At 50.7% G+C, this 18,684-nt stretch overlaps 1 protein-coding gene across 9 annotated transcripts in view; it reads left to right on the top strand.

Moving 5' to 3' along the window:
- The window catches only part of AKNA (AT-hook transcription factor), a 54,495-nt gene that overhangs the window by 33,336 nt on the left and 2,475 nt on the right, over positions 1–18,684 (top strand). For all 9 annotated transcript variants that reach the window (XM_011360941.2, XM_023531087.1, XM_011360940.2 and 6 more), the window contains 14 exons: positions 440–567; positions 1,076–1,283; positions 2,878–3,032; positions 3,135–3,314; positions 4,067–4,313; positions 5,317–5,423; positions 6,141–6,352; positions 7,900–8,059; positions 11,140–11,316; positions 11,953–12,068; positions 12,706–12,843; positions 14,298–14,393; positions 15,979–16,095; positions 16,357–16,549. In XM_011360941.2, the coding sequence (XP_011359243.1) occupies positions 440–567; positions 1,076–1,283; positions 2,878–3,032; positions 3,135–3,314; positions 4,067–4,313; positions 5,317–5,423; positions 6,141–6,352; positions 7,900–8,059; positions 11,140–11,316; positions 11,953–12,068; positions 12,706–12,843; positions 14,298–14,393; positions 15,979–16,095; positions 16,357–16,549 (2,234 nt within the window). The remainder of the gene's footprint in view (positions 1–439; positions 568–1,075; positions 1,284–2,877; positions 3,033–3,134; positions 3,315–4,066; positions 4,314–5,316; positions 5,424–6,140; positions 6,353–7,899; positions 8,060–11,139; positions 11,317–11,952; positions 12,069–12,705; positions 12,844–14,297; positions 14,394–15,978; positions 16,096–16,356; positions 16,550–18,684) is intronic.

Here is an 18,684-nt window from a genome sequence, read left to right as displayed (position 1 = left end):
CGATGGTGATAACATCATCTGTCCTGGTCATCTATAAGCATTTGGGAAAAGAGTGACTAATATTCCAAAACCCACATGTTGCAAATCAAGGATGAGGACCCATGGTCTCTCAAGTACTAGGTCCTTATGAGGGGCATAGTGATAATATATTTAACACTAAAACTGTCATGGAACATTGGGATTCTTGTAGGTCTACCCAAGAAGGACTGGTGCTCTCTGGAGCTGGTGCCAAGTCTCTACGCTGTGCCTCTGACATGTCAGCCTGATGGCAGAGAGCTCGACCAGGATAGGCAGACTCCAGAGGGTCCCAACCCCAGCCTCCCAGGGACTTGGGGGCCCAGAGGCCTCCGAGACCCAGAGTGAGTCCCATGGCCCTTCCATGGGCTGTCTCGTCTGTGGGGTCTCGGCACTCAGGCCTTCCTGTCCTGGTCGGTTTCAGGGCTTCCAGCTGCTAAAGGCTGCCCACTCGGCCCTGGAGGAAGAGTATCTGAAGGCCTGCAGGGAGCAGCACCCAGCTCAGCAGCTTGCTGGTTCCAAGGAGACTCCTGGGAAATTTGATCCTGGCAGGTACGTGCTGGGGAGGGAGGTCAGGGAGGACAGGTAAGGCAGGCCAGGTCCCCTGAGTCCCCAGGACGGGCCCACTTCATCCTCATAATTGATATACCAGGGGAACAGAGAGAAGTCCTATTCTAATTAACCACATATCCAAATGAAGGCATATTGAAGGCTAAGATTTGTGTCCTTCTGGACTCACTGCAATAAGTAGTGACATTGGAAGTATGAGCTGAAACCCCCCTCTTTAGAGAATGGGGGAACTGAGGCCAGAAGGAGAAGGGATTTACTCAAGGTCCCACAGCTATTGGTGGCAGAGGGGGACTTGGGTTGAGGTTTCTTGCTTCCGAATAGAGTCCACTTTCATCTTGTTTATTTCAAGTTCTCCACATAATGTAAATCATGGTGTTAAATAGAGCTTCTGTGGGCATTCTCTGGGGTGTCTGCTCTGAGGCACAGCCTCCCAGACCTGCCTGATGGGGCTGCCATCCTTGCTCCCAGCTCTGATGTTTCCCCATTCCAGGGAGCTGGAGGCAGAGATATTCCAGCTGGGAATTCGCCTAGAAGAGCTAAAGGACCACGTGGACCAGAACCAGCAGGGGCCTGAGCGAGCTGGGTCAGACTCGCCTCTGGACAGACCCCCGGCCACACCTTCCCCGCACCAGCCAACGTGCCTGACCTCTCCCTCAGCAGAAGCCTCCACGCCGGCCATCCAGACCCCCTGCCCTGAGGTATCTCTTTGCCTAGTCATGTTCTGTTCCTGCTTTCATTCACTTCTTCATTAATTGACTTCTTCACTACATACTTATGAAGTGTGTGCCATATGCCAGGACCCATGACACATGGTGAGAATTCAGTGGGAAACAAAAAAATCGGTGGCTTCTACCCTCATGGAGTTTTCTGTCTAGTTGAACTAATTACACAGTTATTTAATTATAATTTTGAGCAATGCTGTGAAGGATGATTATGGGGTTCTGAGAGTAGACAGTAAGGTAACATAACTGAGTTTGGGGGGCGGGTCAGAGACACTTTCCCTGAGGCAATAATTGTTTAAATGAGATCCGAAGGCGAGTACGAATTACTAGGTAAGAAGAGGAAATGCCATCCAGCAGGAGAAACAGCCTGTCCAAAGGTCCTGTGGCTAGAATATGGAAGCATGGGGCAGTTGTCTGAGAGGTGGAGTTGAAGAGGCAGGGGCCCCATGACATAGGGGCTGGTGGGTCATATCAAGTATTTGATCTTAAATTGCTAGGTTTTTCAACAGGATGCCACATGAGAGGATTTTGCAGGAAGGCCAGTCAGAGATGTGGAGGTAGCAGGGCAGATGGGGAGATGAACATGGACTTGAGAGAGATCTAGAAGGCACATTTGACTGGATTTGGAATTGGGGTGAGAAGGGAGCGAAGGATGAGCTCTAGGCTTCTAGCTTTTGGTATCGGATGGATTTGGGGACTGTTCACTGACGGGAAATGCTGGACAAGGGCCATACTTGGAAGGGGCTTTGTCAAGTATTCTCCATTCCACATCGCAGCCCGTAAGAGACCATCACAATCTTTATTTTGCAGTGGAGCAAATTGAGGGTAGAGTGGTCACATAGGTGACCGAGGTGGAGTCTCCAGGCCTTGCTGCCTGTGCTGCTCGCCACCTGTGCTGAAGGACTTGGGAAATAGAGCAGGAGAAGGGGCTGTATGTTAGGTGGGGCAGGGGCTGGTAAAGAGCTGGGTGCTGGTAGATATCCATGATAGCTGACATCTTGGGGCCCAGTGATTTAGGAGAAATTCTCTCACACTGTGCTCTGCCCAACAAGGTAGAAAAACTACTAGGCGCTATCTCTTGTACTAATGGTGAAAACCTGAGTGCCTCATCTTGAGGGGCTCCCATGCCCCCGCAGTGAAAGTGTTGTAGGGGGCTGGGTGTCCATACTGGAATCGAGGGGAGGCAGGAGAGGTGCCTTTGGCAGAAAATCTGGGTTCGAATCTCAGCTCTGCCCCTCACTTCTGTGTGACTTTGGGCAAATCATTGTGATTCAGTTACATGTCTATAAAATGGGTCATAATAACCATATGTACTGGTGGGATTGTTGCAAAGTGATATCTGTACAGTGCCTGGCACATAGTAGGTGCTCAATCAGTGGCAGCCAGTACTGAAGATCACATGATCTGGTCTCTACATTTTGCACATACATAAAAGTGTGATGGAGTTGATGAGTCTTATCTATTTCTTACTCTTTCGGCACCCAGTATGAGCCTGACCTGAGGTAGGTTCTTAAAAAGTGATGTTTAGGTATCTGCTGAATCTCTGCCCCTCATCCTTTCTGGCCCTCAGCCCAACGCCGCCAGCCTTGGTCCCTGCTCATCGCACATGAATGTGGAGGTGAGCACTGTTGGCGGTGAGGTGGGGGACAGGCCTCTGGGCCTCCCGACCCCACTCAGGCACAAGGAGCTGCAGGTGAAGCAAGACTTCCAGAGGCTCTTGAAGCGGTGAGTGCCCACCAGGAGGGAGCCAGGGTGTCTGGCCCAGTGGCTGGATCTTGCCTGTCCCATCTGGGCAAAGGTCACACTCCTCTGTGTGTCCTTTGGTAGGTACTTCAGTGTCAAGTCCCTCCCAGAAGCCATGAAAGCAGAGGAGGAGGAAGAGGAGGAACAGGGCCAAACCCTGGAAGTTGATGGGCCGGCTCCAGCGCCATTAAAAGCAGACACCACCAGGCTCCCCGCGAGGCAGACCCTGGCGCAGGCTGAGAGAAGTCACAAGGCCCCCCTTAAGTAAGTCCATGAACCTCCCCGACTTGTCCCACACCAGCTCTGAAACTACAAAGGTGGTGATTGTCTCAGTGAGGTAGAAAGCTCTTCACGGTTCAGAAATGGCTTTCCTCAGCATCTCTCCAGAATGTATGCACTAATAGCACTTGGGTCATGTGGGATGTGATTTTCGGGAGGATAGAAAAAGCATTAAGTAACATTATTCTCCTTGTCAGCCTCAGACCTTCTAAGTACATCACAGAGAGACTCTCTGTGCTATTATGTCTTTAATGCCCTTCTTGGTCTTCCTTTAAATAGAGAGAAAGAGATAAAAAGTGAGCAGGCCTCAGGCCCCATAGCCTTTAGCAGGCAACAGAATCTATCTAGAATATGATAATACTGTTTTCCTGTTTCTTATATTTATTTTCAAAGTTAGTTTCCATTTGTAAAGCAAAATACTAGTCTTCTATTTATAATAGTGACATAAAGTCTTTTTGAGTAGATGGAAGTTAATGGAAATAGCTGCAATACTGGAAATGGTATGCAAATTCCTTTGTTTCATACTATTCCCATGTGGTGTATTGGGTGGGTTTTGAGAAAAGTGAGGTTCAGAGAGGGGAAGTGCCTTGCCCAAGGTCACGCAGCTAGGAAGTGGCAGAACCAGGGTGGGCACCCAGGGATGTCTGACTCAGAGCTTGTGGCCTGGACTGCTTGGCTCCCAGGACAGGGCTGCGCAGCCCACATCAGGGTTTGACATGCCTCTCTTTCCCTGCCAGGGAGACTGGGGAGCAGATGGTGTCCACGAAACCCCCAGGCTTCCATGCATTCATGGCCAGAGATGGGCACCTGCTGGAACCCAGCAAAGCTAAGGCAGCTCCGCCCAGCCCCGGCAGGCCGCCCTGCCCTCGGGGCACCAAGCCCGCGGCCTCCCACCAGAGCAGTCTGACCAGCCTGGAGGGAAGCGGCATCTCTGAGCACCTTCCCCAGAAGTCTCTGTGCCAAGCTGGTGGTTCCCACCTGGAGGTAGGTGTCCACAAGGGCGTGGGCTCAGAACCTCAGGGAGCTTTCTGCCTCTGGGGCTTTGCTCACGCTATTCCTTCTCAGAATGCCTGCTCGCACCCCTGCTTGTCACAATCCTGCCCGACCTGCAGGGCTTATGTCCAGTGCCACCTCTTGGCTATAACTTCCCCGACTCCTGCCCCTCTGCCGGAAGCTCTTTTCCTCCTCTGAGAGCCTGTAGCCCATGGCCTGTCTTTCTCCGAGTCTGCTCAGCACAGCCGGGTGAGCTAGTCGCTGACACCATGCTGTTTGTGCATGTTTGAGCACAGCGATTTTTAAACCGTTACAGGGATCACAGATCACTACGAAAATGTGACTTATGCTATGGATCCTCCCATAGAAAAACACATATATATGGATGTGTACATACCACACACACACACACACACACACACACACATTACTATAGTCCTCATGAGCCTGTGGTAAGGAATCTGCATTAGACTACAAACTCACTGAGGGCAGGCACCCGTGTCGCTTGGTCTGTGTTCTTTGGGCCTGTGTGAGACCCAGTGTGTAGGAAGCATGTGCTTTAGATGGCTTTCATTGTCCCGATTCATTGGGCATTTCTGCAGTCAGATAGGACTGTGGTGTCACAGGCCCAGTCCAGAGGACATGTTGAAATGAGCATTCCCTTCCCACAGTGGGGCTGCTTCCTCTTCCTCTTTCTATTCTTCAGCTCAGGAAATCTGCAGTCCATCTCCCATGGCCCTGGCTCCCACTCCTCAGGGAAGGGGGACTTGCTCAGGGTTCTTTCAGGGTGTGGCACCCCCGTTTTTGGCCTGCTGCTCATGCTGGGTCCTGAGGGCCTGAGGACCCTCACATCCTGGGCCTGGCAGTGGGGAGCTGGGCCAGCCGCCCTGTCTGTGAGCCTCTGGAATGCGAGACCCAGGCCAGGACTCTGGAAGGTCTTCCCAGTCTGCCTCGGGCACATTCCTCAGACTTAAAGAGACACCGCCTCTTTCAGGAGCCCTGGATGGCATCCCCTGAGACAGACAGTGGCTTTTTGGGCTCAGAAACCAGCAGAGCATCGCCCCTCACCCAGACCCCAGAGCACCGGCTCTCTCACATCAGGTATCCTGGGGGCCCCCCACGATAGTGCCACACATCTGGGATGGCCTGGGAATCGAAGTGCCTGTGAGCCCAGAACAGGGCAGATGGTCTGGGCATTCTCAGAGCCCTCATTCATTCTCCCCAACTAGAGTCCTTGCCCCCATCTTATTGATGGGGGGAACCGAGGCTCAGAGAGTGAAAGTCACTTGGCCAATTAGCGACAGAAATAAATATTTCTTGAGCAGAGAAACTAATGAATAGTGAATGAATAAAAGCTGGGAGGGTGGCCTGATGTGAGCAGAAGACAAGGACAAAGGGCGGTCAGGGTGGCTACGTGGAGAAGAGATGGCTGGAACCCAAAGGGAAGAGAGGATGGAGGGGACTCAGGTGAATAGTGGAGTGGCGGCGCTACCATGAAGAGTGATGGCCTCCAAAGCCAGTGGAGACCCCTCCATAGGCCCATATGGTAACCTAATCTCACATGGATTAGAAATTCTACTTCTCTGTATATTTTCTTAAAGCAAAATTGAGCTTTATAATTTTGCATATATTGGGTGGGCATGTATACGACTGTGCCGTTTATAAAGAATTGCATGTTTAGTGGGAGCACTTTCTCAGAAATTCTGTCCTTTTCGGGGTGCAAATTTCCCAAAGTCAGGTCTAGGGTGTGGAGGGGCTCAGAGGCCATGGCCTCCCTCTGTGCGACCTCAACATGTCCCTCCGTTCATGATCCCCCAGCACCCCAGGGACATTAGCCCAGCCCTTCACTGCCTCTGTGCCCCAGGATACAGCCTACCAGTCTCAGACCAGGGGTCTTCCGGTGCCCAGAAGGGCCACTGAGCCCTGCACATCCAGGAACCAAGCCCAGAGGCACCTCTCCAACCGAGACAGTCCTCTCTGGAAGAGGGTCCCCAGCTTCCGCCTGGCACAGGCACTGGCAGCTGAGATGGGTGAGTGGATACGTCTGGATTGGTCAGGACCTGGGGGTGGTCAGATTGCCTAGATTAAAAATCAAACAAAAACTCTTATTATCCTTTAGAATACAAAATATCATATAAGTTCATTTTAGGAAAATTTGAAATTTCAGATAGGGTGGACAAAAGGGAAGAAAAGAAAAAAAATGCTGAAAACCATTACTGCTGACATTTTGGTATAGAGCCTGTGACTGCTTTCTGTGTCACTGTGTGTGTGCATGTGTGTGTGTGTTTACATATACATAGAATGGAAATGAGATCATATTGTACATGAATGTTTGATAACCTTTTCTTCACTAAACATTGTATCATGAATACTTTCCATGTCTATAAAATCTATCTGTAATTTAGTTTTTTGCCTTTAAAAAGTACATGTGAGCTTTTTATTGAAATAAAACATATGGGAAAGAACATAAATTGATGAATTTTCACAAAGTGAGCACTGACCAAGAAACTCAGCATGGTCGGAGCCCCATAACCCCCTAGACCCCTCCAGTCACCCCGCCCCTCCCGGAGGAAGCTGCTGCTCTGACTTCAGATTAGCTTTGCCTCTTTTTAAGGCTTAAAGCTTTTTAATTTTTAAAAGTTAATTTCAAATTTTACTAATTAATTATAGATTCACATGCAGTTGTAAGAAATAATATACTGAGACCCCAAGTGCCCTTCACCTAATTTCCCCTAGTGAGAGCATCTTGCAAAATCACAGTGCAGTGTCACAACCAGATAGGACATGGGTTGAATCAGGATACAGAACCTTCCACATCACAGGACCCCTCACGTTGCCCCTGTACAGACACTTCCCTTCTTAGCTCCTGGTGACTACTAATCTGTTCTCTACTTCTATAATTTTGTCATTTCCAGAATGTGATATGAGTGGAATCGTATTGTATATAAACTTTTGGGATTGGCTTTTTCACTCAGCGTAATTCTCTGTAGATTTATCTAGACCGTTCCATATATCTATGGTTTATTCCTTTACCTATTGCTGAGTAGTATTCCAAGGGTTCATTGTTTCTAATGCATGGATGGGCCAGGTTAGTGGTTTTTAACCTCTGGTTGCCCATCCATCCCTTTGGGAGGCTAAAGTTTTGAACGCCTTCCCCCAAAACATGCACTCAGGCAAAGGTGTGACTATAATTTCAGAGAGAGGTGGAGGCTCTGAAGCCAGTTCTAGAACAACGTGGTGAGATTGATGACAGAGTCTGGGGGTGGAGGCACATGAGGAGCAATGAGCTCTTTGCAGGGGGAGGGTCCTGGAGACTTGGATCTGATGCCAAGATAGTGGAGTGTGGCGGCCGTTCTAATTACAAGGAGCTCAGCAGGCCTAGCTTAACATCCCCAGTTCCCAAAAAAAACACATCTTCTGGTTTTGAGGTTAGCGGATCATAGACATCATCAAGAACTTCATTTGTGACCTCAGCTGGGCACTGTCTCTTTGCCCCCGCATCCTTCCACCCATACAGGTTCATACTTTGAGGGTCTTCTCCACCTGAACTCACTTTGTTCTCTTTTTGCCTCCCTAGCTGTCCCTGGCTCAGAGTTGGAGAGGCAAAAGCGGATTTCTGAACAGCCGCCTCCCAGCACAAGAGTCAGCCCGCCCTCCACCCCGGCCCCTGCAGCTGTCGCTCTGCCCCATGGACTGACAGAGACCACCCCTACCCTCCTCACCAGGACTGGGCGAGAGTAAGTCAGATGCTTGGGCACTGCAGATTCAAGGTCATCCTAGAGGTGGGAGAGTGATGCCCAAGGGAGGCAGGGGCTCGCTCAGCCCTCACGTCCGTGGTGCCTGTGCTGGGGTCAGGCAAAGCCAGGTGCCCCGCCTTCCCAGTTCAGGGCTGTCTCTGTGAGACCTCATTGATCTAGACTTTGAGGACACATCTCCAGCCAGTGGGAAATGATCTAGAGGTTCACCTTTCTGGTGCTGAAACCTCTCTTCCTGCCCCGCCAACGTTTCCAAGATAGGGCTGCACTTCCCAGGGATAATGTACTTTATGCATTCATTGTATGGACTCAGAGGAGTGTTTTTCAGTTCTCTTCTTTTTAATCCAAGCACAATTTTTCTACTAAGAAAGTTACCCCTTGCTTGGTTAAATAGAAATGGGAAAATAGGTTGGTTAGCCCTCTTACTTCTCTGAGTTGCTTTTGGCCAATAATCAATCACATGCCTTTGTCAGATTGGGTTGTCTGTCCCAGAATCCCAGAATGCACTGGGGAGACTGCTTTGCAGTAACCAATCTAAAACCTCCATGTCTGGTGCAATCATGGGGCCGTCTGTCATGGGGCCTATGTGTAAAGTCAGGTCCAGCTGCTGGTATTTGGCTTCTAGGTCTGACTTTAGTGAGTCTCCCTGACATCAGCGTAGGAATTAAAGGTTTATTTGCCTACAATATGCCAGGCTCTGGGAATACAATAATGGACAAGACACAGCCCTTGACCTCATAAGGCTCACCATCTTGTAAGACAGACGGAGAAACAGGCGGTCACACCCCAAGTTTGATCAGTACAGTGATGGTAGAGGCTCGAAAGACTGTTAATGCACTGAGAAGGGGCATCTAGCCCAGTCAGAGGCTTCAGGGAGGGCTCCCTGGAGGTAGTGGTATCTCAGCTGAGACCAGAGGAAGCGGCATGGAAGAAGAGTATCCCCAGCAGAGGGAACAGCATGTGCAAAGGACTTGAGGTGAGAGGGCGCCATCCCCTTTGAGGAGCCAAACACTTGTTCTAGCCAGATCTTTGCGTGTGAGGTGGTGCGTGTTGAGCAGTAAAGGCAGAGAGATGTCGATGGGGAGACGTCGGGGAGATCTTGGAGGGCCTCAGACGCCATGGCTAGAGGTTTGGATGGTGGCTCAGCTCAAAAAAGGTGTTCACTGAATATTCGTGAATGCATAAACACTCACTGGAGCACAGTGAGGGGGATTTTAAGCAGGGGAGTGGTGTGGTCAGGTTTATGTTTTAGAGTTCTCTGGCCCCCACAGGGTTGATAATGGAGGCTGGGAGGCTGCTCAGAAGGCTGTTCCACCCAGGAGAGAGAGGATAGTGGAGAGAGAAGGGGGAATGAATGCATTTAAGAAGAGCTATTTAGATGTTGGGCCCACAGGACTTAGTAATTGGTTAACTTTATCAAGTTTTCAGGGAAGGAGAAGGGTCTAGAATGACGCAGATTTTTTTGGCTGGCCATATAGTTGGATGCTGGTACAGAGATGGGGAGCCCAAGATGGGGGGTAAGTTTACAGGAAAAGATAAATTTTAAGTGCCAGATGGCACTCAGTCACTAAAGAGTTAAGTCCAGAAGACTGAGTCCCTGATAGAAACAACAGAGAGGACAAGTGACACCCAAGCAGGTGTTCCAAGCCCCAAGCCCTCAGTGGTCTTCGGCCTGGGACAAGAAGCCGGAGCTGCCCTCCGTCCTTCATGCAGCACCACAGAGCCCTGGCCCTGCCTTCCAGGGGTTAACTGATGACGGAGCTCTCACTGTCCTGCAGCCACCACCCTTACAGTTTGCCTTGGAAACCCCAACAAGCGTCTCCCTAGGGATTGCTAGGGGAACCAACCGCCCTTGGATGTACATTTCATGAGCACATAGCTAGAGAGAGGCCTGCTTCCTCTGGCACACTCATCTGAGAGCCGATGTTTGCTGGAGGTGGTGCCAGGAGACACTCACCTATGAGTCCAGGGGCCACCAGGCAAGAGCTAATCCTGAGGGAGCCCCCACCCCAGAAGCTGGCTCCAAGCAGTGGATGCAGAGCCCACATCAGCTAGAAGGACTGCCATGCCGAGCCACACTCTGAGCTGGAGTGGCAGGTTTGTGTGTAGCAGGGCTGTCTGAGGGGGGTTGTCTGCCACAATGCCAGCAACACCTTCAGAATGAGACTAGAGATTCAGGGACTGAATCGAGAGAAAAATCCAAACAGCATTTATTCCCTAGATGCTAGCAACTCATTGAGATACCTTCCTTTAAGAGATGGGCTGTGGTTGGGGTTTCCCAGGGATTCCCAGCAGTCTTGCTGGTGGCATCTCTGCAGCTTCCCGACCGGCTCAGCTGGTGATGAGGAGCATTGCGCTGTCTCCTTGTCCTCTCTCCATGCACAGCCCTTTACTCTGCTCCCTCTTGGAGCCCGGGAGATGTTCCCTGAGCATCTGTGAAGTGTAGGGGTCTCAGGGTTTGTGAGATGGGAGACCTCTGCTTGCCTGCCGATGTCTCACGCTCCGGTGGGAGAGGCAGATAGATAAGTATCTTCTGCCAGGAGTGGAGAGATAGACTTGAACAAAGCAGGAAGTGTCTGGGGGAACGTGGGGGGGGGGGGAGCGGGGCTGGTCAGGGCAGACGGGAGCCAGGCCTGGATGACAGTTAGGGTTTTTACAAACAGGTAGAAGAAGGGAGGGCAGCCCAGGGGCCGAGGCAGGTCAGAATTCCGATTTTAAAGGGGAGCTTTAGCCAATGCCCTCTTTATTCTGCACCCTCGTCTCTATCTTGAGAATTGGTCACTGGTGGTTCAGAACAGCTACTCAGAGGCCCTACATTTTAAGATGGGTGAACCTGGAAGAAAGTTCTGCTTTGTTCACCGAATGTGCAGGGACACGAACTCAGAGAGGTTCGAGATACATACAAGAAAAGAGGACACGTGGGGACGTTTGAGAATCAACAGCAGAGTTGGACCCTGTGCTTGCGAGGAAGGGACAAAGGCTATTACCTCAGGTGTAGTAGGGGTGATTGTAGTTAGGTTCATGTGCATCTGTTCTTTGTTTCTGTCTCCACTGCACCCCAGCCAGGCCATCCGCGAGCTGCAAGAGGAGGTGTCCCGGCTCCGTCTGCGGCTGGAAGACAGCCTGCACCAGCCACCCCAGGGCAGCCCGAAACGCCCACCGTCTACCCTTGACCGCCCTGCCCGGGCCCGGGACCGGCCAGCAGATGCCCCAGCTGCCTGGGGCTCTCACTGTGGCAGGTGGGTGACCACAAAACTCCTACCCTGTGCCAGAGGAAGGTAGGTGTGGCAGCCACAGGAGGTAGGTGTGGCCGGCCTCTTGCTCTCCCCAGACATGTAGACACGGGCACAGTTACACCATCTTTCACTCATTTATTCACTCTTATTTTTTTTACTATCTAATATTTGATGCATAAAAAATATAGTAGACATGTGTTTATAATAAAGCATGATCCTGAACTCACCACCCAACTGAAAGAGCTAGAAGATTTTCAGGACTCATCCTCTCACCCACTCACTCAGCAGACATTCGTTCATGACGATCACTTATAAAATCAGCTAACTTCGAGTGGTTCTCCGAGAGGGCACTAGGTTAAGGGTTTTATGGGCATGAACATGTCTCACTGATCCTTCCAGCGATGCTCTGAGGCAATTACTCTTATTATCCCCATTTGACAGATGAGGAAACTGAGGGTCCGAGAGGCTCGGCTCCATTTTCTGTGATTCTGACTCCGGCGTTTGTTTTGGATTTCCTTGCTCTCCTCCTCCCGTCATGTTAGAAGCGTGTCTCTCGGTTGGCCTTCTCGCTGGTCATCTTTAAAGGCTGCATAAAACCTCATCCAGTGACAGCAGCTCTCTCTCTCTCTCTTTTGCTAGTAAATCCACAGAGAGGTTGTCCAGTGAGCCTGGAGGTGCAGAGCGAGCAGTCCCCGTAGGGAGGCGGCGAGCCAGGTCCACCTCGGTGCCGCGAGAGGTGCCCCGACTGTCCTTGAGTAAGTGATAATCTGCCAGGACTGAGTTCTGGAGGCCACAGTCTGGGCATATTGGCTCAGTCGTCAGGGACACAGCAACAGCGTTAGAGGGAAATTAGATAAGTTTTTGTGTGTGTCTGTTTTAGGCAGTTTTGGTGCTCTGAAGTACAATGCACTTCCAATAATAACTACTGTATCTGTAAAGGCTTCACACGTGTGTGTGTGTGAGATCTCACTTAATCTTCACTGCAAGATGGGTCATATTATCTACATCCTGTAGATAGGACACCTAAGCCCCAAAGCACAGAGGACCTGCCTAAAGGATCATGGCTCTGGAATTGGTAGCCGGTTTCAGCCCCAGCTCACTCTTTCCTGGCCATGTGACCTTGGCCAGGTGGTTTACCTGTCTGTGCAGTTTAAGGGACAGCTAACAGTACAGGAATAACAGCATCTGTCTCGTGGAATTACCGTGGGGTGTGGGACACAGCGCTTGGAAAGGGTCTAGACTGGTGCTGAGCACAAGAGCAGGGGTCCGGGTGTGTCAGCTGTTTTACTGAAGGGTGGATCGGGCTGCCCTGGGGTGGCTGGTACAGGCCGTCCCTGAGTTGCGTGACCCTCACTGCCTGCCCCGCTGCCTGCCCTCCCGCTTCTACCCCAGGTTCTGAATCCGAGCCAGCCTCCCCACAGCTTTTCTCTGAGAAGGGAAGGACCACCAAGGACAGCCCACAGGACAGAATGAGAGGAGTGGGCCGTACTGGAAGGCCAGACAGGGTCACCTTCCGGGGCCAATACACAGGTGGGCCAGAAGGGAGGACTGGGTGGGGTGGGTGCAGTCCCCAGGGTGGTCTCCTCTGTCATGGGAAGCTTTTTCCATTTAGCCATTCAAATATTGTCATTTTCTATGAGTTCTGTGATATGAAAAACATCAGGGAGCATCGCCTCTGAATCTCAGTCCATTTGTTCATTCATTCATTCATTCATCCAGCAAACAGTTTCTAATGCCTTTCCTTTGCGAGGGCCCATGCTTGTTTCTGGGAAAGCCCATTCAGCTAGAGAGGTTTATGAAGCGCCTGCTGTTTGCAGGACCTGGGCTACAGAGTGAACACCGAATCACTTACTCTCGGCCCACCTTCAGGTCTGACTCTCCAAGGGGCCCCTCTGTCCTGGGAACTAGGCACCTGGCACATCGTGAGGCTTGAGATGACACATGGTAGGATTTCAAAGTGCATAACGTTAAAACAAACATGGATAGGGCTCCTACTTTCATGAATATGATTCTATAGCAAAGAAGACAATAACAGATAAGCACTTGCAGTGTGTACATTATTACAGTAAGTATCTCATAGATGTGGCTGTCACTCATACCTCACTGGAAGGGAGGGTAGTTAACCTTAGATCCATATGGCTAAGCATTAGGGACAAGGCAGGAAACAAGAGACATGTATCTCACCTGGATGGAGTGGATAGAGGCCAGGGAGTTAAAAGTAAGAGCAGCAGAAAGTCCAGGGGACCCCAGTGCAACACACAGTATAAAGAAGAACCCCACATGGCAGAGGAGAGAAAAAAGATCAGTAATCAGGCAGCATTCTGAAGGTCTTACCTGAGGCTCAGGGAGAGAAGAGATAGGGGTTGAGTGAGAACCGGGGAGTCTATCCAACTTTTTAATAACATGGAGCGCTTTATATTTGCCAGGTGCTGGGCAGCCTACCTCATGGATACGGCCTCATTTAGTCCTCCCTATGAGCCTAGGAAACCTTCGCTGTCACTATCCCCAGACAGCCCCTCGGAGCACAGGGAGAAAACACCAGTGACCCCATGCGCGAGCCATTCCCATCTCGACCAGCAAGTCGGGTCTGGGGAAGTGGCAGTGCTCTTTGTCATTGGTTATCATAGCTTCCTGGCCTGATTTTAAACCCTAACTGAGCCTGAGTTTGTCGATTGCTTCTGTATGTCGAACACTAGATAGCTGGCAACTCAGTAGGATCTGACGTGACACAGGAGTTTGAGAGAGCTTATAATAAACAGACAGATCATTGGGTCTTTTCGAACACATGCATGTACACATACATATATACACGTATTTAGGCACATATATCACGTGTGTGGGTGTGTGCATACACAATAGAAAAAAGAGAGAGAGAGACTATTGAAACCATCTGGAGGCAGAAGGGAGAGGTCATTTTACTAAATCCCCCTCAGTTCTGCTGCCAGGCAGAGAACTGACGCTGACTATGCTGTGTTCTTCCCCAGGCCAGGAATATTGTGTTCTGACCCCCAAGATTGTCCCAAGAGGGAGTAGCACAGTCTTCTGTCCCCACTGCCAGCCCGTTAGGACTCAGGATGCAGGTAAGGGATGGAGGTGGCCACAGCAGCAAAGCTGAAGCTTCTTCGCTCCGGGAAGGGTACCGCTGGGCCAGACTTAGGTCTGGCCTGGGCGCAGGGGTGGGTCAAAGGTACAGACGAGGGAACAGGATCTTTCTGGGCTTCTCAGGCCTCCCAGGGTGCCCTGCCCTCACACGTGTTGCTCCCAGTGCTGCTGTCTAAAGCCACCTTCCTTGACCTCGTCACTGAGAAACCATGGACACGATTTAAGAAGTTCCTGAAGGGTCCTAAGAGGAGGGGCTGGGCTGCAGTGATTGTACCTTCTCTCCCCTCCACCCTCCTTCCACGCCTCCTCCTTCCCCTCAAACCTAACGGAGGAGCAGTGAGAAGAACAGTGACCTGAGAATGTGGATACCAGGTTCTAGTCCCAGTCCTACCACTGACTTGCTGTGTGGCCTTAGGCAAGTTCCTTAACTTCTCCAAGCCTCAGGTTCCACATCTATAATGAAAGAGTTGGAGACGGTCTCTGAGACCCTTTTAAGCAATGAGGATGATCATGATGGAGCTGTCATTTATTAAACCCCTACTATATGCAGGGTATTATGCTAAGCATGTTAAAAACTTTAATCTTCATATCTCTGTGAAATAGGTTTTGCTCATTTTGTTATTATGCCTGCTTTATGAGTGAGGAAACTGAGGCTCAGAGAGGTTAAGTAATTTGCCCAAGAGCATACAGCTTAAAAGTGGTAGAGCCAGGATTTGAACCCTAGTCTTTGTGATGCCAGAGCCCTGGGATTTAACTATGTCCCTCTGCCTTTACTATAGTTCCAGTAGTCCTCTCCATTCATTCATTCACTCATTCATTCACCACCTTTCCATACTGGGCCCTCGGCCCTGTACCCAGGGAACTGTCAGCAGACAATGACAAAACAGAGCTGGGATGAGAGAGCCCGGGGCGGGCTTGGGAGCATATAACTCCACCTGGCGAGTGGGGGGTTTCCCAGAGGGAGCAATGGCTGAGCTGAGGCCTGAAAAAGTGGAGTGGCCATGGAACTGACCCGGAGGTGGCATCGAGGATTTGCATAGAAAGAGAACGAGGGTGCCCACTCTCCTCCTGCTAACTGGGCAAGTTGAGGCCTCCACTGGCCCTTCTGGTACCCAGGGCCATTGTGGGCCACTCCCACATGGGGAATAGGTCTGTCTCACTGTGGGGGAAGGGCCACAGGTACTGGGCTGCAGTCAGGACTGCTGAGTTTGGGATCAGGCAGAGGACCGCTGCTTCCCAGCTCTGAGACCTTGGCAAATTATTCACCCTCTCGGAGCCTCAGTTTTCTCATCTGTTAAATGGGGGAGTGATGATAGCAGCTAGCCCAGTGGCTTGTTGGATTTGATAAAATAATGCATGAAGGCCCTGAGCAGAGAGCCTGGCTCATTAAATGTAGACTCTCAGTGTCACGGTTGCCATCATTCTTGTCACCCAGATGGAGGCAGCTTGTCTCCTCTGCATGGTTTGGAGGGAAGCTCAGTGCTGCAGGAAGCCTGCTTGGGAGGCTCCAGACCTGGTGGTTCAGGCATGATCCTTTTCTGACATCTCTTTCTCCTTTTCCAGGCAGTGCTGTCACAAGGGACCCACTGAAACCGTCTCCCACTGATGCCCTGCGATGTCCCCTGTGTGGTCGAGTCGGGTCCACCCCTGAGGGGGACAGCCCAGACTCAACCACCTCTGGTAGGGACAGATGCTCGACCTCTCCCCTTAGCTCTCCTCTGTGGGGGTTTGGGGCCTGGGCAGGGTTAGCAGGGTAGCTGTTCTCCCCAGTCTGGAATGGCGCACACTGGGCAGCGTGTTTGCTTCCTAAATCCAGGCATTCCCAGTATGGCCAGCCGAGTGGCCAGTTCGAACAGGGCAGGGCCTGGGCAGACCATCTGTTCTCTGTATATCTTCCCAAGTGGCCAGACTGTGTCTCTCTGGTGTCTTTTTTCCTGGCAGGAGCAGAAAAAGGCACCACAAAGAAAAACGCATCTTCAGCTTCCAGCCCCAAGCAGAGGAGCAAGCGGGTTGGGTCGCCGCCCCGGCCACCCCCTGGACTGTGGTATCTGGCTTCTGCACCTTCAATACCAGCCCCTCCTGCTTTTGCCTACGTCTCTTCAGTTCCCATCATGCCTTACCCATCTGCCACTGTGTAAGAGCCTTCACTTTCGACCCTCTCTCACTCTCTTTCTGAGTTGCTTAATTATCAGCATTCAGACCTGTGTCAGGCAGCCGTGAACCTGGACATGTGTATTCCTTTGCTTTCCCTCTCATGTACAATGTGCAGAACAAGTCTGACACTCACGGAGTCACTCAACAAACCTCCGATGCTCCCTGCGCACCAGGGAGAGTGCTCGGCCCTGGGGACCCAGCACTGAAGGAGCCTGGCAGAGGGCCCTGCCCATTGGAAGCTTACAGCCTCATAGGGCTCTGGAATCCTAACCATCTTTCATTTCCTTGTCAGTCTTCTCAGCGAGCAAGTAATGTGCACTTAAAAAATGTTTTTCAGTTTTAGATTTATAAAGAAATTGAGCAGATAGTATAGAGAATTCTCATGTAAACCCCTTCCCCCCAACACACATATGCACGGTTGCCCCTATTATTAACATCTTACATTAACATGGTACATTTGCACAGTTAGTGAACCAGTTTCAATATGTTTTTATTAACTAACGTCCATAGTTTATCCAGGCTTCTTTAGTTTTTATCTAAAGTCCTTTTTCTGTTCCAGGATCACATCGAGGATCTCACATACATTTAGTCGTCATGTCCTCTTAGGCTCCTCTTGGCTGTGACCGTTTCTCAGGCTTTCCTTGTTTCTGATGGCCTTTCCACTTTTGAGGAGGACTGGTCAGGCCTATGGTAGGACGAGCACTTACTTTTTACGTGGATTTGGATGTGACATCAGTCAAGACAGAAAAGAGCAGTGGAAGCAGAAGTGGTTCAGGTTTTAGAGTCAGCGGCTCTGGACCCCTATCTGCCGCTTATTAGCACTGTGGCCTTGGTAGAGGTTCTTCCTGGAGGCTCAGTTCCCCCATCTGTTAAATGGGGTAATAGTCTCAAGCATGTACAGCTGTGTGAGGATTAAGGGAGGCACATGGCGAGTACCAGATGCTTGTGGAGTTTGTAGTGCAGTGCCAGCATGTGCTCATTGCTGACAAATGGCAGCTTTGTCATCACAGCAAATATAATATTGCCATTTGTAAGAAAAAAAATGAGTAAAAATGGCTTCAACATGACAGGATTGTTCAGGGTGAAAAAGGCCTGGACTGTGGAATTAGGAGACTTGTCTTCTTGTCTCACCAGCTGGTTCTGTGCATCGGTTTCCCCCACTGTGGAACAAGTGGGTTGGGACTCTTCTTCAGGGGCGTGTCATCAGAAGCCTGTGTCTGTGGGCAGTGGGGGCCAGAGTCCCTGTGGGGCCTGGAATTTTGCGGGAGCACAGGCTCAGGGTGCCATCCAGCCCCAGTCCCTTGTGGGGACTCGTGCATACAGCAGGATATCGTGCTGCCTTCTCAGCGAGCCGTTAAGACGACTTCCGCTCCAGCAACTCTGAGAGGCCTCACTTTGCTCCTCTGTGCCTCAGTGTTTTCCTCTGTGAAATGGCTTGTGGTGAGGATTAAGAGAACTAATGCATGGAAAGCGCATAGTACATCGAGGGTGGCCAGTAACCATAGTGCTCCTAATGCTGCTAGAGCTTGGCCTGACGACGCCTTTGTTTATCCCGCTGTAGGACTGAGCATGCTCAGTGGATGAGGCCTGTGCACCCTTTAGAAAGCTGAATGGGCCTGTGCTGCCACCTAGTGGTCAGCAACCATATAGCCCCTGAACCAGAGGCTTTCTAGCCAAGAGGTTTGTTGGTTGGTTTTTGTGTTTGTAGCTTCTGCCCTGGGGGAAGTTTTGGGTAACTCTCAGGCCAAGCTAGACATCAGATTATCAGAACATAGTGGTGTGCGGGAACCCAATAATTACACCAGATAGTCCTGTCCCCGAAGGGGGGAAGTGGATTCAAGAAGCCCCTTTATTCATTTGGTTCAAAGGACAGTTATCAGTATCTACTGGGTTCTAATTAGCTCTAGTGTAAAAACAGCACTGCCCCTTCCAGCTCACTGACCCTGGGCCTCCATAGCTGACATTTACAGAGCACTTACTGTGGTCAGACAGCTTACGAGCTTTTTACCTGAATTTTGCCTAGGAGGTGGGTAAATGTGGCTGTTTTAGGAAACAGAGCCCTTAAAAGGTGAAGCGGCCTTGCCAGGGTCTTGCAGCCTGCCAGGCGGAATGACC

Source organism: Pteropus vampyrus, unplaced genomic scaffold (assembly GCF_000151845.1).
Source record: "Pteropus vampyrus isolate Shadow unplaced genomic scaffold, Pvam_2.0 Scaffold61, whole genome shotgun sequence".
In the NCBI taxonomy this organism is placed as follows: domain Eukaryota; kingdom Metazoa; phylum Chordata; class Mammalia; order Chiroptera; family Pteropodidae; genus Pteropus; species Pteropus vampyrus.
Note: the sequence above shows the minus strand (reverse complement) of the source record. Positions and strands in the feature narration are given on the sequence as shown.